General features: G+C 37.3%; 1 protein-coding gene and 1 pseudogene across 1 annotated transcript; both read left to right on the top strand.

The window, feature by feature from the left end:
• The first annotated feature begins 335 nt into the window (after positions 1–335).
• Positions 336–22190, top strand: ARF4 (ADP ribosylation factor 4). The gene is made up of 6 exons (XM_030307085.2): positions 336–741; positions 9612–9692; positions 10181–10290; positions 15750–15821; positions 19039–19164; positions 21232–22190. The coding sequence occupies exons 1-6, from the start codon at positions 675–677 to the stop codon at positions 21316–21318; spliced, it is 543 nt and encodes a 180-aa protein (XP_030162945.1). The 5' UTR covers positions 336–674; the 3' UTR covers positions 21319–22190.
• Positions 15828–19032, top strand: LOC115508406 (annotated as a pseudogene).
• Positions 22191–24011: the final 1821 nt, after the last annotated feature.

Genomic DNA, 24011 nt, shown 5'->3' with positions numbered 1-24011 from the left:
TGGACGGGGGAGTCCCCAGCGCGCATTCAGTTTAAGAGTAGGTCGCTCAAAGGCCGGAAGAACAGGTTCACTTCCTAACCCACAATGCACAGAGCGCCTTTCCGGAAGTAAGGACAACAGCCTCCTGAAAGTATTTATCCGGGAGGAAGCGTCTCGCCTAGACTCTGATTGGAAGTGACCAGCCAGGGCATTGTGGGACTTTGTCCCTCCCAGTACGCATGTGCTAACTGGCGCGCCCCGATTGTCCACGTCCGGGAGGAGACAACTGCCAGAGAATCGCGTCCCCGAAGTTGGCCAATCCCTTTCGTGCGCAGGCGCAGTGGTTCAGGCAGCACCGGAAGCGCAGGGGGTTGGGGCGGCGGTGACGCGATTCTGTCCGCGTTGGAGGGGCCGGGCCGCCGCCGGAGTAGCCGCGGCTACCGCGTGACGTGGCATAGCAAAAGCCTAAAACGCCAGAGCCGGAGCTGCCGCGCCAGTCGTCGAGCAGGTCCTCGCCCCGTTAATTCTTGCTCTGGAGCTTCGTCCGACACGCCGGCCAGTGAGCCGTGTCTGTCGCCTTCTTTCTCCTTCAGCCCGTCTTCCTTCGCTCAGTTTGTCGGGAGAGTGAAAAGAGAAGGCCCGGGGACGCCCCAAAACCCCTTTTGCTCCTGCCCATCGCAAGTGCCACTACTGCCATGGGCCTCACCATCTCCTCCCTTTTCTCCCGCCTCTTCGGCAAGAAGCAGATGCGCATTTTGATGGGTGAGTGAGGGGCCGAGAACCGAGGGCAGGCCCCAGTAGGGATCGGGTAAGGCCGGGTGTGGGTGCTAGGGGCCGCCTTGGGGCCTGTTTGCCCCTCCGCCTGCGGTGGTGGGGGAGGGGCGGCGGGCTCGGGGTCAGGAGGAATTCTTAACGGGGAACAATGGGGCGAAAGGTGGGCGGTCGCCCCAGATCTGTGTAAAAGGACTGGACAGGGCCGCGGGGCAAGGTTTCTTCCTTGTGGCTGTGGTTTTCTCTACTTGATCTTACTGAAAGCTACACAAGATCGGGCGCAGATGTGGGGGAAGCGAACTCCCATCTCCCTAAGCCCGGAAGACACTGGCGAGGCCCATTCTGAGAGTGCGGTCTGGCTCGTCTCTTCTCCGGTGTGGGCAGCGGTCCGAAGTGAGGCAGAACAACTCTAGCCTTCCTCCCCCCCCCCTTTCTGCACCGTGTACACACTTTGCACACTCCAGTGGTATGTGAGCGAGCCGTCGCCAGGAGCCCGGAGCCGGCCGGGCCAGGAAGTGACCAGGCCCAGAGCGGTGGTCAGGGAGCACCCAAGGTTTCAGAAGAGTCCGGAGTCCTCAGCGCTCACTTCGCCAAACTTCGCGCTGGATTCCATTTCGTATTTACTTCTTTTCCTTATTAATGTCCCCTTATCTTTTGGCCATTCTCAAAAACTAAATATATTTGGTTTATGCTCTTAGGTTTTCAATTGATTTTTATCTAGCTGACTAAGGTTTAATGAAAAAAAACTTTTAAAGCTATTTTTTTTTTTAAGCCGGTAACAAATTTCCAGTAACTGAACATCCTGACACTCAACTTTAGGGTAGCCTTGTTAAATAACAGTTACAAAGCGGGGTTTTTTTTTTTTGTTTTTTTTTAATTGTTTGGGAAATAGGCTTTTAAAACACTGCTTTTCGGTGCCAGCTTTTCTGTTTTTAGTTATTCCAGCTGAGGGAGAAGAGGCTTGCATGTCACTTGGGTGATACGAGCAACCCCTCCCCCATATTACTGTGAGTAGTGTCTACATCACAGCTAAGCTGTGTGGGCCTGAGTAATGCCACAAGGAGCCCTCTAACTTTAAACGTTGAAACTTGTCGGTTCGTTAGATTTTCCACAGTGGGGAGGAAGTTTTATTTTCTAGTTCTACTACCATTGAAAGTTTTCCAAAGCAAGATTCAGTAATTGGAGGTGTATGAAGGTTAAGGACATACACATTTAGTTCTTTTTTCACTTGACTGTTTGTTATTCCAGCTTCTTCACAGTTCGTGGAACAATTGTTAATAATTCATTCAGAAAGATGTCCAAATGTTTTCTCTTTAAAAATTTTTTAGATTTCATTTTTAGAGACAATTTTTTAAAGGAGGACAAGCATATTAAGTTTTTAAGGTGGCTGAAAATTGACAGTCTGAAAAGGATCTGAAGTCATTGGGAGGACTTTGGACTGTGATAAATGAATTTCCAGGCTGTTCCTTAAAGAAATTAGTACCTAGTTGTGTTCCTGGAAATGTACTGAGTTGGTCCTTTTACTTAAGATACATTCTAAACTAATTGCTGTTTCACATTCTAAGTTTTCTGTGATGGCTAAAAGTTTCAGAGGGAGAAGAAAGGTAGAATTATGCTCTAAGAACTTTCCTAAATTTACTATATTAGAGGAGCATTTCTCCCCCTACCCCTAAAAAATAATGACTGAAAGAAAATGAAAAAGTATTTAACTTTGCAAGGGATCGAAGTCATGATTTGGAATGAACTCATTTTATGTTAAATGTTTTATTATCAGGTTTCCTATACTTGTTTTGCAGTTTAGTTTTGGGATAATCAGATTTCCTTGATTAAAAACACTTCAGTCACAAGGTCAACTTTTATAGTAACTCATCAGATGTGCGTGGGTAGGGAAAGAGGTGATTTGGAAGTTTGATAAATGAATTTTTTTTTTTTTGGTCTAGCTTTATGAGTGTCTGTATAAATAATCACTCTTAAGGTGAATGGGGCAGGCCCCAGTCAAGTTTAAGAATTAGGAGTTAATTGGGTTTTTTTGTTTGTTTTCATATTAATGTTCTCTGGCAGGTATGTGGGCTTTGTTTTCCTTTATAAGGTTCACATGAAATTCATACCTTCTTGAGTAAGTGACTTTCAGACTTTATCATTTTAAAGTGTTACTGAAAGATGGTAGTAGTTAGCTCATGAGTCTGGTTTGCCAAATTACTGTTAAGTTTAAAATTTTATTCCTACACGTTTTCTCCCAGAAAGTTCAAGTAATTTTAAAAGATGTTTGAAGTTACAGCTTGTAGTTAAGTAATTAAAAACCAATACAGTGTTTCAAATGTAATGTATAGATTGACAGAAATTGTATAGTTTTTTTTTTTGTTTGGGGAAATCACTCATGTGAAATATATTGAGCTTAAATTCATAGATGACCAATTTCCATCTTAGATTTCTCATGTAGCCCTGCAATTATTTTTAGACTGATCTCCAGTGTCTTGATCTGTGGTAAGATGTACTTTTGTAGATGACTCCCCCAAGTTTTGTTTACATTGGAAAACACTAATGTAGTTTCTATAGAGGAATTATTAATCCTGCACTCTTTGAACTTGAAAGTTTCTTGCTATTGAAAAGCTGGAAAAAATGTTGCTTTCTAAAAGATTGCTAATTACGGTATAATTTTGTATTGCCTTATATGTGATTGTGACTGTTTTTTGGGGGTGGCACGGGAGGTTCCTCTATTTGCCGATTTGAAAAATGTTACTAATATTTTAAATGAGGCTTCAAGCTGAGGAGTGGCATTTCATGCTTTTTCCCTAGCATATTTTGTAAATACACTTCTTGTGTGATTTTTAATTTTTTTTGTCCTCATTCTAGAAATAACATGTCCTGGGGCACCTGGGTTGCTCATTTGGTTGAGCATCCGACTTTGGCTCAGGTCATATCTCACAGCTCATGAGTTTGAGCCCCGCGTCGGGCTCTGCTGGCAGCTCAGATCCTGCTTCGGATTCTGTGTCTCTCTTTCTCTCTGCCCCTCCACTGCTCACACTCTGTCTCTCTGTCTCTCTGTCTCTCTCTCTCAAAAATAAACGTTAAAAAATAAATAAATAAAAACAACATGTCCTTTTTGTTAAATTTTAAAAATATGAGAAAAGAATAAAGTGATAACTATAATTCCACCATTTCACTGTTGTTAACATTTATTATATTTACTTTCAGGCTTTTGAGAGGATATTTGTGTTCTCTCTTTTTGACTTAGCATATTAGCATTTTCTCAGGTCATTGGTTGAAACATAATTATCAGACTTAAAAAAAAAGCCCTTTTGATTAGTTATGTGATTTAAGGAAACAGAAAAGGCAAAAGTCTTTAGTTTGATGCCACTAGAAGTTGATACAACAATTTTTAGATGCACCTTCTGGCATTATTGCAAATGGCTTTCAGACTGATAATTTGCTGTTAATTAACACATTGATCAAAGTGCAGATACTTCTGATGTATTGGGTAGAAGTAAAACTTAAGCTTATAATAATTTTTCTTTTCACCTGGCAGCCTCGCTTTCAGGTTTGATGGTCAGACTTCTGAGGAATTAGATAAAATACCTTTTAAGATACAGTGTGTCCATCAGAGAAAACTAAAGGCAGGGTGGCAATATAAATATCTTTTGAGAGCTTTGGCATATATCGGGGGTTTTTTTTGTTTTTCTTTTAATTAAAAAGTTGAGATGCAATTCATGTAACATAAAATTTATCCCTTTAAAGTATACAATTCAGAGGTTTTACTGTATTCACAAACTTGTGTCACCACCAGTTTTAATTCTAGAACATTTTAATCAGCCTAGAAAGACACTCTATACCCGTTAGCAGTTACTGTTCCCCTTCTTCCCCAGTTCTTTCTGCAACCAGTCATGTACTTTTAGTTTCTATGGATTTGTGTGTCCATGATAGTTAACATAATGTGTTACCATACAATATATGTCCTTTATTATCTAGCTTCTTTCACTTAGCATAATGTTTTCAAAGCTCATAGCATGTTTCAGTACTTCATTCCTTTTATGGCTGAAGAGTAATTCCATAATATGAACATACCACATTTTGTTTATCCATTCATCATTTGATGGAAGTTTGATCGTTTCCACGTTTTGGCTCTTATGAGTAATGCTGCTGTGAACGTTTGAAAACAAGTTTTTGTATGGGCATATGATTTTAATTGTCTTGGATTCTCTGTTAACTATATTTAACATTTTGAGGAGCTGACAAAACTTTTCCAAATCAGCTACACCATTTACATTCCCATCAGCTTTGTATGAGAGATCTAATTTCTCTATAGGACCTGTGGTATTGCATACCTGTTCTACTCCTGTGATTCTGGGGACATTTCTGAACCTTAGATGCTGTGTGTGAAAAATGGAGGATAGTTGTGAGTATATTAAAAATGTATGGAATCCACCCAGTGTTGTGCTCAAAACACAGTAAGCACTCAATTTAAATTATTTTTAAATAATTGTGAAGTTGTATTTCAAGCTTTCGTGTAGAAAATTTTCAAGATAAAAGAAAACATGAAGAAGAAATAATCCTATGTGAAATTTTACCCATCTGAAAATACACTTTTTTCATCTAAGTCTCTTTTTGCATTTTTTTCCCTTAAGTAAAGATCATTGGGATCTAGCATCTTTAACTTAGAATATTTTTTGCTGCTACATTTTAGTAGACATACTTTTTAACGATTGGTAAAGATTTTGGGGGTAGTTTTGCTGCTGTTAATACTTTGGTCAAAGTGCAGGTTCAGTTAAGGAGAACAAGTAATTCCAGTATATCTTTCAATACAGTGACTTGTTTATGGGGGTGGAAGGGAGGGAGGACATTACTGGAATGTACAGATTAGAGTCTTATCTTGGCTAGTTGAGAATTGGTTATAGTTTCATTTTGTGGAGAAATCTCGTTGCCAAATATTGCCACATTAAGGAAATACATAAGAAATGACTAAAGTAGTGCAAAATTGTTAGATCAACACATTTTTGAGTAAAGAACTATACAGTGAGTTTTAAGTGGTGGTACACATTAATTTATGCATCTTTAATCTCGCAGTAGAAATTTCTTTTTAAAAACTTCTGCTTTGCATTTATTACAACACTATTATTTTGGGTGCAACTCAAAAGAAACTCTTGTGATTTAAAAATCTTATATGTGGCTGTGAGCCATTTAACTGTTGTCTACAGTTTTTAAAGTTTTACTTATTTTGAGAGAGAGAGAGCATGGTGCAAGTTGGGGAAGGGCGGCGGGGAGGGGGGGGGAGAGAGAGAGAGAAAGAAAGAAGAGAGAGAGAGAGAAGAAAGAAAGAGGAGGGAGGGAGGGAGGAAGGAAGGAAGGAAGGAAGGAAGGAAGGAAGGAAGGAGAAGGAAGGAAGGAAAGAAAGAAAGAAATCCCAAGCAGTCTCCCTACTGTCAGGACAAAGCATGATTTGGGGCTCGATCCCATGAACCTTGATATTGTGACCTGAGCTGAAACCAAGAGCTGGCCACTTAGCTGCCTGAGCCACTCAGGCACCCCACAATTTTTATTTTAAAAATAACTTGCTGAAAAAGCCTTATAGTTGCATTATTTTGTAAATACTCCTTCCCTTATTTTTTATTAAAAATAATCATAAAAAATATATTCAAGTCTCTTAAAGCAGTCATCTTCCTGATAGATTCATTAGGAAATGTAACCAGTCCAACATATTAATAAAGGAAATCTGCTATTTGGGATTTTTTTTAAATGAAAGTAACACATGTTTATTGTGTAAAATTCTAACTGTAGAAGTAGAAGAATATTAGTTATGTACATGAGTGGGTGTAACACTTTCATTTAAAAAAATTGGGTTACCTCTGCTTTTCTAGAACTTAAAATAGTTATATAATCATAATTTGTCTTGGGTTTCTTCCATTCATTGTTAGTATTTTTGTATTTAAATTTTTTCAGTGATGGTGTGAGGTTCAGTTTGACTGAGTTTGGCATGTGTCATAGTTCTCAAACCTAGCTCATGTTCGTTTGTTCTTTCTTTTAAATAAATCTATTTTATTATTATTATTATATTATTATTATTTTATGTTGGGCATGAAGCCCAACTTGGGACTTGAACTCATAACCCTGAGATCAAGACCTGAGCTGAGATCAAGAGTCTGATGCTTAATCAGCTGAGCCACTCAGGTGCCCCTCGTGTTTTTTCTAATCAGTATCTCAGTTTCACTTCTTCTGACTTGGGTTTAATCATATTTTGACTTAGTTACTTAAAGGTGAATTTTGCTTTATTTTAAAATTTGATCAAGGGGTGTCTGGGTGGCTCAGTTGGTTAAGTGTCCGACTTAAGGCTCAGGTCATGATCTAACAGCTCGTGAGTTTGATGTGAGCCCCGCCATCAAGCTCAGAGCCTGGACCCTGCTTTGGATTCTGTGTCTCCCTCTCTCTCTGCCCCTCCCCCACTTGTGCTGTGTGTGCATGTGTGTGTGTCTCTCTCTGTTAAAAATAAACATTTAAAAACTTTTTTTTTTTTTATCAAAATCACCTGAGGACTCTTCCAAGAGACCGCTTTTTTGAACAAGGAACCAATCATCTTGTTCTACTCTTCATTTTCTGTATTTTTACTGAAGCTGTCAAATTTGAGGCAGTTTCTTTTGTTTCTTTGTGTATATTTTAGAATTAGGTTTCCTGATTTTTTTTTGATACTGTCCCATACTCAAAAAACAAAACACCTCCTGGTGCCAGTGGTTTTTCTTATGCCTGTGAGTGAGGGCTGGGCTGCTCACTCTGACTAGTAAGTGTCATAGTATTTTGGAAAGAATAAACCTGAATATCTCAGTATGAAGAAGTAGGGAACACCGTTTGATTAGAGGACACAAGATATGAAGATATAAATTGCTTGAGTGTCCAGAGAGATCTTAAAGCTACCTTTGTAGGGTACAGAGCAGAAACGGTTGTTACGGGGCACCTGGGTGGCTCAGTTGGTTGAGCGTCCGACTTTGGCTCACGTTATGTTCTTGCTCTGCTCATGCTCTGTCTCTCTGTCTCTCAAAAGTGAATAAACGTTAAAAAAAATTTTTTTTTTTTAAAAAAGAAATAGTTGTTACATGGGTACAGGAGGTCTGAAATTGCCTGTGGCTGTTAGGTCTGTTTTAGGTAAGTGGGGTGATTTCTTTGTTTTTTCAACTTAATAGCATTTGTTACATGTGCCAAGTCATGCTTTGATTTAAATATTTAAAAAGCATCCTTGCTTAAATCAATACTCAGTTGAACTCATTTCAAAATCTGGGATAGTGTAAATCTAGGTGGGCAAATGTGATGTCCTTGGAACAGTGATAAATTCGATGAGGCTATTAGATATTGGCCTTTCATTTGGAAGCGTTTAGCAAACAATGTAGAATATGCAGGTTTTGAGAGATTCATACTTAGAATGAACATTTAATTTGCTCATTACTATCAATGTAATAAATATACCGTCTTGTTCCAGTATGGATTTTTTTTCTTCAGAAATAAGCACATTCTTCCCTACTTGTATCTGCCTCAAAGGAGTCATTTAAAGAATTTAGACATTAGTTATATTGGAGGTGAATACGATAGGGCTATTTGGTTACCCAAATTAACCAATCTTGTGTTCTCATTTCTGTGCATTTGATGTAGGAATGGATATAAATAGGGGTAAAATTGGCCCCATCTTCCTTTGGATACTAGGGCATGGTTACATATTTTTTAAAGATAATTTTTATTCACTTTTTAATTTTTTAATTTTTTAATATTTTTTAATGTTTATTCATTTTTTTAAGAGACAGAGAGCATGAGTGGGGGAGGGGCAGAGAGAGAGAGAGAGAGAGAGAGAGAGAGAGAGAGAGAGAGAGAGACACAGAATCCAAAGCAGGCTCCAGGCTCTCAGCTGTCAGCACAGAGCCTGACGTGGGGCTTGAACCCACGAACAGTGAGATCGTGACCTGAGCTGAGGTTAGATGCTTAACCGATTGAACTGCTCATGCACCCCCATTTTTTGAATTTTTTAATTAAAAAATTTTTTTTTTTAATTTTTTTTTAACGTTTATTTTTGAGACAGAGAGAGACAGAGCATGAATGGGGGAGGGTCAGAGAGAGAGGGAGACATAGAATCTGAAACAGGCTCCAGGCTCTGAGCAGTCAGCTCAGAGCCTGATGCGGGGCTTGAACTCACGGACTGCGAGATCATGACTTGAGCCGAAGTCGGACGCTTAACCGACTGAGCCACCCAGGCGCCCCCCAAAAAAAATTTTTTTAGGGTGAGCATGCAAATGAGGGAACAGGGCAGAGGGAGAGAGAGAGTCCAAGTAGGACTCAATCCCCACCACCCTGGTATCATGATCTGAGCCGATATCAAGAGTTGGATGTTTAACAGACTAAGCCACCCAGGCGCTCCTTTATTCACTTGTTTTTGTGTGTTTTCTGATTCAGTTTGTGACTTGTGTTTTTAAAAATGAGAGTAGTTCATAGAGTTAATAAGAACTTGAATTGGAAAAAATCTTAGATTAAATGATTCAGTCTCTCCTTGTTTTTTATACTTAATTTCTCTGGTCTCAGTTTTCTAGAGTGACTTGTTTATAAAGGCAGTTAACTAGTTTGTGGCAAAGCAAATCTAGAGACTAGAGCCTGAATCAGCCTGATACTCTTTTCTTTTCACTACTACATGTTGTCTCTCTAAGTCTAGAAAGAAAAACGGAAAGGCTTTGTGTAGCAAATGTTGCTCTTGGGGATCAGAAATGAAGTAATTTCATTTCTAACTCATTTGTGCCTTGTCCAGTTGACTTTTGCTTTCAAACTATGAATTTATTGTAGAATTAATTCTTAGTATGTGCTTTTAGTCTAGATTTAAAATCTATAATGTCTTTTTCTAGTTGGATTGGATGCTGCTGGCAAGACGACCATTCTGTATAAACTGAAGTTAGGGGAGATAGTCACCACCATTCCTACCATTGGTAAGAAAGTTTACAGATGAGTTTAATTTATATCATAGTAGTATGTTATAAAGTGAAATAGAATATGGTTTAATTTTGAAACAGTTTTTTAAGGTTTATTTTTTAGAGCAGCTTTATGTTTGCAGAAAAATTGAGAGGAGGGTACAGAGATTTCCCATATACTCCCTACCCTCATGTATATATAGCTTCTCCCTTTATCAACATCACTCATTTGAGTGGTACATTTGTTATAATTGATGAACCTCATTGACACATTATAATCATCTAAAGTCCATGGTCTACCTTACGGTTAACTTTTGGTTTTGTGCATTCTGTGGGTTTGGATAAATGTCCTGTGGCATATATCTATCATTATAACTGGCTTAGATTCTTTTTAAGTTTGTTAATTATCTAGTAGGACTTTAAAAAAGCAATTCTGAGGCAATTCACAATAAAGGGGTCTATTTTCTTTATGACATTTTGCACCACTGTCTTTTTTTTCTTTGTAGGTTTTAATGTGGAAACAGTAGAATATAAGAACATTTGTTTCACGGTATGGGATGTTGGTGGTCAAGATAAAATTAGGCCTCTCTGGAGGCATTACTTCCAAAATACCCAGGTAAGGAATGCTGTACAGTTTGTATAACTTTTCTTTATATGTTTCATGCTTTAAAGTTTCTGTTACTATCTACTGTTTGGGTGTTGGTGTTTACTCTGTGAATTGCCATTCTTATCATTGCTTACATATTCTTCAGTGAACTCTCTCACTCATGCCTTTGAAGGCTAAATTACCCAACGTGGAAGATTTACATAGCCATCATAACAATATTTGGAAGATTAGTTGGGGGGGGATGATTTTCAAGATTAAATTAGATGTCTCATCAGTAGTTCTGTTGGTTTTGTTCTTAGTCTAGAAAGTAAGGTCTGTATAACTTATCATTATAATTTTTAATGAATAAAGGGTAATTAATATTCCTTAATTTAGCCCCATTAAGTGTTTATTAAAATACAGTAAGAAAAAAAAATTAATGTAGATCTACCTTGTTGGTTTATAAAATATTTTTATATTTTCACGTAGTATATATAATGGTGGCATGGGAGAGACCTTAGTAATCCTGTAGAGTGAGTTCTCAAATTTGGCTACACATTAGAATTCACCTGGGGAGCTTTAAAAAAAATCCCACAGTGCTGATCATTAACTTGACTTGAAATTTCTGTAGATATAAACTATGTATCAGTAGTGCTTCTCAGACTTTGATGTGCATATGAATCACCTGGGTATTTACAGATCAGTTTAGTAGGGCCTGGCTAAGGCCTGATATTCTTTTTTTTTTTTTTTTTAATATTTATTTATTTTGAGAGAGAGAGCACGAGGAGGGAAGGGGCAGAGAGAGGGCGAGAGAATGAATCCCAAGCAGGCTCCATGCTGCCATCACAGAGCCTGATGCAAGGCTTGAACCCATGAATCTTGAGATCATGACCTGAGCTGAAACCAAGAGTCAGATGCTTAACTGAGCCACCCAGGTGCCCCAAAGCCTGAGATTCTGCATTTCTAGCAGGTTCTCCAGTGGTAGTACTGATGCTGTTGGTTTAGGACCTTACTTTGAAGAGCAAGGCTCTGTTACAATAAGTTTTTTCAATAGCAGCACTGTTGACATTTTGGGTTGAGTAACTATTGTTGGCTCTCTGCATCGTAGGATGTTTAGCAGCATCCCTGTCCTCTACCCACTAGGTGCCAGTAGCAAACCCCACCCCACCCAGTTGCAGTAACCAAAAATATCTTCACATACTGCAAAATATCCTCTGGGGACAAAATTGCTCCCTCATGAAAATCACTACTCTAGGCTAACTCTTATATAGGAGCAAGCTGAAGCTTGGAATAACTTACCTAAGACTGGAGAGGTGGTTCTTGTTCTACATGTCTCTTTAAACTTGTTCCAACTCACTTGTGTTTTCTTTAAAAATTTTTTTTATTTTTTACATTTATTTATTTTTGAGAGACAGAGTGAGGCAGGGTGCGAGTGGAGGAGGGGCAGAGAGAGAAGGAGACAGAATCCGAAGCAGCCTCCAGGCTCTGAGAAAGTGTTCAGCACAGATCCCAATATGGGGCTTGAACCCACGAACCGTGAGATCATGACCTGAGCCAAAGTCAGACACTTAACTGACTGAGCCAGCTAGGCACCCCACTCGTGTTTTCTACCACAGGAGAAGTTTCTCATCAGTTTTTGTTTATTACCGGAGTTGATAGATAACATTTTTTAAGTAATGTGTGATGTTACCAACACTTCATATGTGTAAGATTTGCACAGGTCATTCTTGGTCTCCAACTCATAAAACATTGTATGCAAGTGAGGTATATTGCCACCAGGTGGCAGTGAATACCCTACATGAGTGGCTGGAACTACCAGGTTTAAGTAGTATGTCATGTCCAGTAAATAACATGCTTTTTTGTTTAAAAATAAGAATGTTTCTGTTCATTAGCTGTGATTAGAAAAGTTATTTTGAGGGGCACCTGGGTGGCTCAGTTGGTTGGGCTTCTGACTGACTCAGGTCATGATCTCGCGGTTTGTGGGTTCGAGCCCTGTGTCAGGCTCTGCACTGCTTTGGATTCTCTGTCTTCCTTTCCCTCTCCCCCTTCCCTGCTTGCTCGCTCGCTCTCTCCTTCTCTCAAAAATAAATAAACATTTTTTTAAAAAAGCTATTTTGATAAGAGTCACATGCTTAAAAAAACTTTATTATGGAAATTGTCAAATGTATGCAAAAGTAGAGAGAATAGCATATAAACTTCCACATCTCTGTTACCCAACTTCAGTTATTAGGATATAGCCAGTATTGTTTAATCGATATTCCTCTCTTATGTAATTCACCTTTTAGATTATTGTAAAGCAAGTCATAGTCCTTTCATTTAGGAAAGATGTTTTTGAAGTAAAATTAGGGATGAAGTAAAGCTTTGCTAATTCTTAATTTGTTATTCTTGACCAAGAGTAACCCTAATCTTATCCTAGATTTGTTTACAATGCTTTGTAACTTACTCTTGAGCTCTTAATTGAAATTAGACCCATTCCTGGCCTCTTTAGATCACCTTATAATCAAAAGTCCAAGTATTTTTTCCTTGAGAACTCATTCCTGTAGGAGAAAGTTTTATGTGTTACCTGATGTAATCTCAGCTAAGCTCTTAACACCAGCTTTTCTAGCATTCCTGGTTAGTTCTTTTAGCTATAAAATGTAAAAGAAACCAATACCATTTAATCATGCTTGTAACTTTTTTAACAAGCCAGGACACAGTGTTTGTTGTAGTAAATTGCTTTTCCCTCATTAGACAATTCCAATTATTTTGCTATTCTAAATAAGTAAATACTTGCCCTTTTAGGTAGTTTTTTCTTACTGTAGCGGAACTTATCTTTAGAATCCTAGCTTTTCTACATTCTTGATTCTGGGTTGTCCCAGGAAGTGAATAACTTTGAATTTATTGCTGAAATACTTCTCTCTCCCAATAGTGTTACTTTGGGACTGATAGCATTATTTTATATTTTATTTTATTTTTAATTAGCAGTTTCTTATTAGCACACTTGTGTGCAGGATGCAGGGGGTGGGGAAGGCAGAGGGAGACAGAGACAGAGAGAGAGAGAGAGAGAGAGAGAATGAATGAATCTCAAGCAGGTTCCACACCCAGTGCCTGAGGTCATAACCTGATCTGAAATCAAGAGTTGGACTCCTAACCAGCTGAGCCACCCAGGTGCCCCTACATTTTAAAAGAGAATAAAAATGGGTTGTTAGTAATCCATATAAAATTAGATCCCTTTTGGAGGCATTGCCTCTTCCAAAGGGTAGATTCTAAAAAGGAATGGCTTTTGGTGCGCCTGGGTGGCTCAGTCGGTTAAGCGTCTGACTTCAGCTCAGGTCATGATCTCACAGTTTTGTGAGTTTGAGCCCCACGTCAGTCTCTGTGCTGACAGCTCAGAGCCTGGAGCCTGCTTCGGATTCTGTGTCTCCCCCTCTCTCTGCCCCCTTCCCTGCTCATGCTCTGTGTCTCTCTGTCTCTCAATAATAAATAAATGTTAAAAAAGAAATTATAAAAAAGGAATGGCTTTTAGAATAGAAGAGGAAGGAGACAACTTTTCCTAAATGCCTGTGATAAGTCAAGTACGATGCTAGATTCTTTTTGTGCCTCTATGATTACATTTAACTGGCTTATAAAGTTGATGGCATTGTTTTATAAAAGAGGAGACATGTTCAAGGATTAGATAATTCGTATAATAAGTAGTCTTGAGATTTGAATTTGGTTATCTTTCCATTATGCCATACTGGCTCTCATAGCACCAGAAGTATTTTCAATGGTTAGGATGTTTAAAATGATGGTTTCCAGCAGAGATAAAGGAAATGGGTTTGAAATTTGCTAGACCAAAGGAAATTGTTATTTAATGACCATAGCCTAAAATAAATATTTGGTAAACCTGGCAAGCTTAGTACTGTGGTGGTCCTGAGGGGTAAATAGAAAATAATGTAGCCCTTTGCCTTAAGTGGATTTTATGCTCTCAGTGGATTTAATCAAGTTACTGACATAAATAAGCACAAGACAGTTTGTGCTAAAGTGACAAATGATCAGAAATACTTCAATGGTTAGGGTTGTAGGGAGAATAATTTTTAAAGTAATCACTTTAGTATTAATAGGAATAGATTTTAACAAAGGTATCAAGGTAATCTGCCCTCTCTTTCTTACTCCAGTTGAAAATTTTATACTTTTCCATTTGAAAGTTTTTAGAGAAGTCTTAACTGTTCCCTTAATTCCATTTCTTTTCTAGCATGGAATTTTAATATTTGTGAATATCAATAAGAATGGTTACTGTTTTTCTTTTTGTGGCTCAGTGGGTTGAGTGTCCAACTTTGGCTCAGGTTATGGTTTCGCAGTTTGTGGGTTCGAGCCTGCATCAGGCTCTATGCTGTCAGTTGTCCCCCCGCACCTTCTCTGTCCATCCCTTGCTCGCATGTACACTCACTCTCTCTCAAAAATAAATCAACATTTTAAAAAATAAAAAAAGAATTTCATATCTGAAGGCACCTGGCTGACTCAGTCTGTGGGACTCTTGATCTCAGGGTTGTGAGTTCAAGCCCCACATTGAGCTTAACTTAAAAAAAAAAAAAAGTCTTCTTATTTGATAGGTCAACAACATTATGGAGCAGAACTGATTTTTCCTGTGAAGCCTATAAAAACTGTAGGGGCGCCTAAGTGGCTCAGTTGGTTAAGCATTGGATTTCAGCTCAGGTTGTGATCTCACAGTTTGTGAGTTCAGGCCTCATGTCTGTGCTGACAGCTCAGAGCCTAGAACCTGCTTGGGATTTTGTGTCTTCCTCTCTCTCTGCTCTCCCTTGCTCGTGTTCTCTCTCTCAGTCTCTCAAACATAGACGTTAAAAAAAAAAAAAAAACTACTGTAGGGTGCGTCTTCCCCCTCTTATTTTTTTAAAGCACTTTGTGCTTGCCTTTGACTGAATAAGCTAATTCAGTTAGTAAATTCATGGATCTTTAGAGTCTTTGGTTTATTCTTTTATCTTTTGTCCCCATCTATACTTTCCTGTGTGAGGTAAGAGGGATAAAATTTATTCTTAGTGTAGTTGAAAAAAGTGATCAATTGGTTAAGAATAAGATTTTTATTTTACTATTTTTTTGAATGTTTATTTTTGAGAGCGAACACAAGCAGGGAGGGGCGGAGAGGAAGGGGAGACACAGAATCCAAAGTAGGCTCCAGGCTCCGAGCTGTCAGTGCAGAGCCAAATTGCAGGGCTCAAACCCACGAACCGTGAAATGACCTGAGCCGAAGTTAGACGCTTAACCAATTGAGCCACCCAGGGCCCCAAGATTTTTTTTTTTTAAATAACATAAGTTAAAATCACAAATAGTGCTCAAATCATTTTTAGTACTTAGGGCCCTGTTCCTTTTTTTTTTTTCTAATAATAAGGAGACATTGTCTTCCTTAACGTTTAACTCAGTATGGTTTTTCTGCTTGTACTTACTTATGTTTTATATTTAGTGTCTTCTTTAAAGTTAACTGTTAATAATTTATTTACACAATTTTTCCCCAGGGTCTTATTTTTGTGGTAGATAGTAATGATCGTGAAAGAATTCAGGAAGGAGCTGAAGAGCTGCAGAAAATGGTAAGAATATTTTTTAAATCTTTTGTTTGCAAGATATGTTTTTCAGGGTGACAGCGGTATTGTTAGTGGATGGTACCATACTGTGATTAGATTACAGAAATGAATTTTTCTAGAAAGAACCATGCACGTAAAAGTCTCCAGCAGAGCTTTTTAAAAAACACACAGAAGAGTAGCTACTTCATTAAGTTGAGAAGAAGGCTCAGCTTTTTAGAGTGCTCCATGGGTGATATATGTCTCTGGTTGAGGATGTCTCCATTAGTCCAGTCCTTTATTTAATAGATAAAAAATCTATGGTTTTGAAACTTTTGTGATGTAAGAATCTTGGTTCAAATCCCTTATTCGCAAGGTCATTGGGTTTGGTTTTCTCTGTGCTGTTTCTGTATAACCAATACTTTGAAATGTTTTGTAATAGTAGCCATGATAAAGAATTCTACCTGAAGGTAGTAGTATTTCAGTTGATGATGGTATTTTGGCTTTGTCATGTATCAGATTGTTTTCATACACAGTTGACCTTTGAGCAGCATGGGGATTAAGGGTGCCAGCTCAGGCCCCACCCACCCATATGTACAGTTGAAAATCCACATATTACTTTTGAATCCTCAAAAACTGCTGCTTTTCTGGGCTACAGTTTAGTGGTGGGAATATTGGCTCCTGAGGCCGCATTTTCCCATCCCAGGTGGTAGCTCTTCCTGCCAGTCACAATGGAGAAGCAGCCTGAAGAGCAAGCGGCTGCCAAGCCCTTGGACTCCAGAGCAGGAGGCGGGGAAGGCGGGCAGCACAGGCCACCGGCGCCCAGGTGGTGCAGCCCAGGGACCAAGGACCGCTCGACCCTTCTGCTCAGGCTGAGAGCACAGACAAAAAAACTCTTGGAATATAACTCAGTGGTTCATGTAAATGAAAAAAACAAAAACAAAACTCCAGTAGAACAAATCACGCAAGATAAGCAAATTGAAGCTAAAATTGAAGACCTGGAAAATTGCTTTTGAAATGAAAAAGCTTGTGGTAGGATGCAACTTTCGACTGCACTTAAAAAAAATCTGGAGAAAATTAACCCCAAGTGTGCTCATGGATCACATGAAACATGTACTAAAGCTAAATTAATAATGAAATCACACCAGGAATCTGGGATTTGGAGGAAAAACTGCTTGATGTTGGGAAGAAGAGATTACAGTTAAAACAAGCTTCAGAAAGTAAGCTTTTGGAAATACAGACTGAAAAGAGTAAACAGAAAGATGATTTGGGACAATATGGAAAATTCAGACAAGATAAAGCCAATACAACAAAACCTACAAATTAGAGATACACATTTATTCAACATATGTTCCAAAACCTCATTTAGGGAGTAAAGCAGTTGGGCAGAGGATTTTACCTTTAAAGAGCCTGTTCTACAGCTTGAGAAGAATCACACCATGATCTAATAAGAATTCCATTGTGTCATTTTTTGTTTCAGTCTTTGATAGGTCATTTAAATAGCAAATTTGGAGTAAACATTTTTTAGTGTTTTTGGAACTCTTCTAATACCTGCAGTTTTTTGTAGCTTCACGCTATAACATGAAATCTGTTGTTTTAAATATAAAGTGACTGGCATACTCTAAAAGAATCTGAAAATCTTAGGGTTGGAAGGGTCCCAAAAGACCTGTAATCCAGCTTTCTGCTGAACGTGGACCTTTTTTCTGCAATATTCCTGGCAATCCCAACTCTCAGTTGGAATGTTTCTGTGCATTTGTCCGTCAACTAAAATATTAGAAAAATTAGAAAAGGATATTCATATCTCAATTCTTTTTCAACCGTCAGTTGTATTTTATTGAAATAAATCTCATTTTAGATTTATCTCACACACAAAAAAACTTAAGTAGTAATATAGTAATAGCCTACTGTTGACCGATAACAGTTAACACATATTTCAAATATAGTATGTATCATCTACTAGATTTTTACAACAAAGTAAGCTAGATAAAATTGCTAAGAAAATTATAAGAGAAAATGTGTTTACAGTAATGTACTGCAAAAAATCCATGTATAAATTGACCTACACAGTTCAAACCCAAGTTGTTCAAGGGTCAGCTGTATTTATATTGTGAAAATTTATTGAGGAATCTTGCTAGAGGCACCTTGTCATGGTTTCATGGTGTAGCCATAAAATATTTATTGAAATGCAATCTTAATTCTCATTCATTACTTCTAAGACTGTAGTGCAGTTTGTAAAGCCATTGTGCCAATAGATGTGTAACTAAGTCACTGGTAGTTTGTCTGATGAGTTAAATATCACCCCTTCTACTCTTTTTGTAAACAGCTTTATCAAGATACAATTCACATACCATAAACTTCACTCATTTAAAATGTGTGAGTTACTGGTTTTTAGTATACAAAATTATGCAAACATTACCACAGTCTACTTTTTTAGAACATTTTCATTGACCCAGAAAGAAATTCTCTAGAACTATTCCCCATTCCTTCCCCTACTCCACCCCATACCCCCAGCCCTTACAACCACTGATTTACTTTATATGTGTATATGCCTATTCTAGACATTCATATAAATAGAATCATACAATATGTGGTCTTTTTTAACTTTTTGTTACTTTTCACTTAGCATAAGTTTTCAGGGCTGGTCCATGTTGTGTCATGTGTCAGTACTCATGCCTGCCAGCTTCTATATACTTTTACTTATTACTTGCTTACTCTTATATTATTTCCTATTGTAATATACTCTTGTGTTCTTGTATTTTTCATGATACTGCTAATACCATAATCATTGTTTTGTTGTCCTACTGGTGTATGGTCCAGCTGGCTGGAAAGGAATACAAGTCCAAAAAGAATCCTCTCAATAACTTTACCACTGAGTACCATAAGATTCTGCCGTAAATACATATTCCCATTTGTGTTTCTGGTCCTTGCCAATCCTGACTCTTAATGGATGATCATGAAAGCTGAAATAAATGATTTACTTTAATGGAGTGCAGGATGATTGGCTTGAAAAATAGTTTTGCTTTACTTGAAAGGCATATGATTATTTGCTTGGGATTTAAAAATTGAAGGATATGAGGTTTAAGTTGTTAAGCGTGTATGAACTTCATGTAGTGAAATTATGTTGATGTTTAATAATGTATTTAATGTTGAATAAGTGATATATATAGGAAGACAGTGTTTTCCCTCCTTTGTGACAATAATTGAGTTCCAGTTTGTTAGTTGTTAAAATCTCAGCTTTTATTTCCAGCTTCAGGAAGATGAGTTGCAAGATGCAGTGTTGCTGCTTTTTGCAAACAAACAGGATTTGCCAAATGCTATGGCCATCAGTGAAATGACAGATAAATTAGGTCTTCAGTCTCTTCGTAACAGAACAGTAAGTATTTGGAGATATGTATTAACCTCCTATTAGAATTAATAGTTTAATTGTTTACGTATTCAGTTTAAATACATATTAATTGTCCCTTTTGAATAGATAATGAGCACATCATTTAAAAAAATACAGTAATATACTCTTGCTTACAGACACGAGTCCTTTCAGGCTTTTGTAAGTGTGTGTTCAGTTTTAAACTACTTTAATATCTTCTCCATTTTTTTTTTCAACGTTTATTTATTTTTGGGACAGAGAGAGACAGAGCATGAACGGGGGAGGGGCAGAGAGAGAGAGGAAGACACAGAATCGGAAACAGGCTCCAGGCTCCGAGCCATCAGCCCAGAGCCTGACGCGGGGCTCGAACTCACGGACCGCGAGATCGTGACCTGGCTGAAGTCAGACGCTTAACCGACTGCGCCACCTAGGCGCCCCTCTTCTCCATTTTTTAACATTTAATATTTATCCTTTAAGGATCCAAATGTTCAGATACCTTTATTTTGATTTTTATTAACTTTACCCTCAAACCATTTAGTATTGATAAATACTTTATGAGAAAATTGTACTTGATGAGAATTATATAAAGATTATTGATATTGTTAATTTTAATTTAAAATCTTTTAAATAGCTTTGCAGCAAGTATTTTGTAATTTGGTTTTCTTATTAAAACTGCAGTATTTAGCAGCCATATTTTAAATAATACTATTTTTTACTGTTTGCCTGTTAACATCAAAAGCTTGTGAACTATAATTATGACATTAAACAAGTTTTGAATTTAAAATTATAAGAGGGGTGCCTGGGTGGCTCAGTCGGTTGAGTGTTTGACTTTGGCTCAGATCATGATCTCGTGGTTCATGGGTTCAAGCCCTGCGTTGGGTTCTGTGCTGACTGCTCAGAGCCGGAGCCTGCTTTGGATTCTATGTCTCCCTCTCTCTCTCGCCCAGCCCCCACACCCCTCGTGCTCTGTCTCTCTCTCAAAAATAAATAAACTTTAAAAAAAATTATAAGAAATGTTATACTTGTTCTCCAGTAGCTTGTTTAGGTGAGTGATTTAAATACTGGGAAAACACAGTATACTGTTTTATATATAAAGATATCACAAACTATAGTGTGACTTGTGCTTTACAAGGTTTTTACTAAGTTGTCAACAAGGTAAATACTGTGCTGTGGCAATAACTGTATAGTATGTTTGAGATGTCCCAGGATGATTTAAACAAGATAAACTGTAAATGCTACCAGTTTCCAGTGCTGTGAAGATAATAATTTATGCCTTTTTCCAGCCTTCTAGGTTTCTGGGTGTTTGATATTCAAATAATAATTGGTAGCATTGTATACTTGCATTGAACTTGCAATATTAAAGCGAAGTCTTTATTGTAAGGTAGAATAAAACTAGTCAGTAAAGTATTAAAAATAAACTATCCTTCAAGGTAATGAAATTGCTTTCTAGATCTTTTTCTTGCTCTTTGTTAGCTTTTCATGGTATTTCATGGAGTTACTGAGATATGATTCATTACCAGTTTAAAAAGTGGAACTTTTTAGAATACATGAGACTACATACAGATAGTGAAGTTATCTGAAAAGCCTGCCTCTATCAGCAGCTCCTACTTTTTTCAAAATTTTGCCTTCTGTACTTTGAACTTAGTTTTATGGGAAACGAGGGTTATAAGGACCTGGTGGGTACTTAGTTACTAATCTTCCTATGAATGTTCTTTTCGGATTAAGGACTAGATCATTGATTAAATCTAATAATGAATCAGTAGGAGTAGATTTAAATGTGGCAAGAGTTTGTGAGAAGCATGTATTAGAACACTCCTAATCAATATAGTTAGTGAGACCATTATAAAATTAAACATTTGTAAGATGCAAACTTTAATGTATTTATGCCATTATTCCTTTAGTTTTATATATTAATTTTTTCATTTACTTTTTTCCTATACATTTATGGTAACTGCTGACTAAATAATACCTTGGGCATTTGGGAGGAAGTATTCAATTTTCTGATGAAGAAATTTTAAAGACTGTGGTTATATATAGTATTCTGTTAATCACGTATTTTTTGTTCTTTCTTTACAGTGGTATGTTCAAGCCACTTGTGCTACACAAGGAACTGGTCTGTATGAGGGACTTGACTGGCTGTCAAATGAGCTTTCAAAACGTTAAATGAAACTGGATATCTAACCAAGGACACATTTGATAGAATTGGTCTAGGCTTGTTACAACAAAATTAGTTTGCATCTTGGTTATTAAACAGTATCTGGGACTGGTTTGGGCAGAATATTACAGCGTTTAAACTTATTTTGTTGCCAATTATTGTTTGCCAAGTAATATTGCTATTAAGCAATATGCTTGGTTTTAAAGAAATTCTCCTTAACTTGGGAAAAAAAGTGTCCTCTTTTAATTTTATTTCTCTTAAGCCTAAATGCCTGGACATAGCTATTGTGACACCTTTAAATAAATCCGTTTTGAATGTTTTTTGAGCCCACAAGAAATAACGTTTTAAAGTTATCCCCTTGCTACTTTACTGATACCTTTATCATTCCTGGGACAGTCTGCTGATTTAAAAAAATGTAGCATTCCATTTGTATTTATTTTTCTCCCTTGCCAAAAAGATTTTCTAATCCTGCTTGTACCAGCCAGGGAAATGCTCCAAAACACTATTCAGATCTCTTGCACTGAGGACCTTCTATTTTCTCCCCATTATTGAATCCTGGCTTTTCATCAGCCAAGCTTACCTTAGTGTGGTTTGGATTTGATAGCTAATTAGTTCTGTGCTGGTTGCAAAGAGTTCATATTGAGATGATTTTTTAATACCCAGCAGATTGTCTTCCTTTATATTGTATCTTTTTTATGTTGCATGTTGCTTTTTGGTATCAGCCTGACTCTTTGCCCAGTATATGATAGTTCTGCTGATGTTTTATTGTTTATTGGTGAACATATCTTCATTAAGAGTTTTTGGAAAACTCATCAAACTCAGTAAGTTTTCTTCATAACCCATTTGGAATTCTTCCTAATAAAATGAGAAAAATATGTTATTGTGTGTGTTCTTTTTGAGTCTTGAAGATGTTTGAAATGGATTTTCTTATTTAGCGAAGTTAATTTGAATATATTACATTTTGTGAACAGTAATCCAGGTCTCCGTGAATTTACTAATTGTTTACAGTGGAAATAAAATACAGGTTGCTATCATGTATATAACAGTGTGATGGGGAGCAACTTCAAATTTTAGTTTCTTTTAATAAAATAGAGTTTGACATTGTACATTTCTAAACTCAGATAAGGAGGCAAAGCTGTAATAAAATGAACTGCCCCAAAAGCATGTATGCATGTGTTTTGTTTCACAACCGATGTTAGCTTTTAAAAAATGCAAGTGCTGTTTGCATGGCAGACTACAGACTGTTAGTGATGCTGCTCTCCTGTGTAGAAGAGTTCACAAGCACTTTCCTTTTTGGCTTCACCTCTTTCAGAACTTCTACAGAGAGCTGCATGTGACTAATTCTTTGTTAATAAGGCAATAAAGGTATATATACTTCATTAACTACATCTATTAAGTTATTAAGGACTCAACTTGGTAGCCTTATGACTTAGTTTTTGTCTAAAATGTTTTATGTATTTTATAAACCTTAAAAAAAGTTCTTAGTGGCTTGTATAGATTCAGATAAATTTGTAGATTGAAATTTTATTTTCAAACCAAATATATGCTAGTAAAACATATTTTTGAATAATAAAGTGTTGGATCAAGTGAAAGGAAATTAGAATTAAGTACTTGATGATTGACATACAGGTTACTGGGGTAAAGTGTTTAACATGGATCACTTGATACAAGTGTAACTTCATTAGCTCACTGGGTGAATTCTCCCTTCTCTCTGAATAAGAAAGGTATTATTTCTTGTTGGATAAAACTAAGATATGGTGTAGTATGTGTAGTTCCTGGGGTTCAACTAGGAGATACTAAACTTTGAATGGGTTCACCGTTATGATCATAGTTAAATCACCACTGTATTAATTTTTAAAGCAAGTCCAGGATGCTTTCACAGACTCTGAAAAAGGAGTAAAGAGAAGCCATATAATCTTATTTGTGATGTAAAGGAACTCTTATTATCGTTGTAAATGACTGCATTAAGAAACTAAAATTGCCTAATTTTCACTAAATGGGCTAGATTTGCAAGATTGCCTTTTTTTTTTTTTTTTAAGAAAACATTAACTTGGTAACGTGACTTGTTTTTTACCCTAAGAAGTTACTGCTTTTTCTTCAGTCCCAGTGGTGGTAGTTTTTTAAGTCACATTGAAAAGTTCCTCCCCACCACCACCCACAAATAGAGGTTAAGTCAATTCTTTGGGAAAAAAGTATAAGTTAAGAAATAACCCCCATAATGCCTTTCCCTGTGTTTAACATTCTTTGCATATGATGTTAACTTAAAAAGTCACTATCACTGTCCCAACTTACTGACATGCTCTGTACTCTTAGGAAATACTTGACACCATCAAGATTCAATGCTTAATGTTCACACTAATGTTAAACTTAGTGTTGGTCAATCAATAAGAGGTCTCTGTGACCTCCCCTATTATACAGAACAGTTGATTATATCCCTAGAGTAAAAAATATTCTGTCAAGTAATTGTTAAGTATGTTAATAGGAAAACTGAAGAAGAATTGTGGTTCTCTTAAAGGCTGATAAGCAGCAGCGTTGGAGTTGAGGATGGAACCATTATCTGTTTTCTGTCCCTCTGACCAATAAGCTTTTGGTGAGGGTGGAGGGCAGAATATCACCCATTGTCCTTTGTCTAACTTATTGAGTTGCTTTCCTGTGATGTAACATCTTGGTATTTTGTTAACATGTTTCTGTTTACATGAAT

The sequence above is a fragment of the Lynx canadensis genome, chromosome A2, assembly GCF_007474595.2.
Source record: "Lynx canadensis isolate LIC74 chromosome A2, mLynCan4.pri.v2, whole genome shotgun sequence".
In the NCBI taxonomy this organism is placed as follows: Eukaryota; Metazoa; Chordata; class Mammalia; order Carnivora; family Felidae; genus Lynx; species Lynx canadensis.
This window is presented reverse-complemented; position numbering and strand designations above follow the sequence as displayed.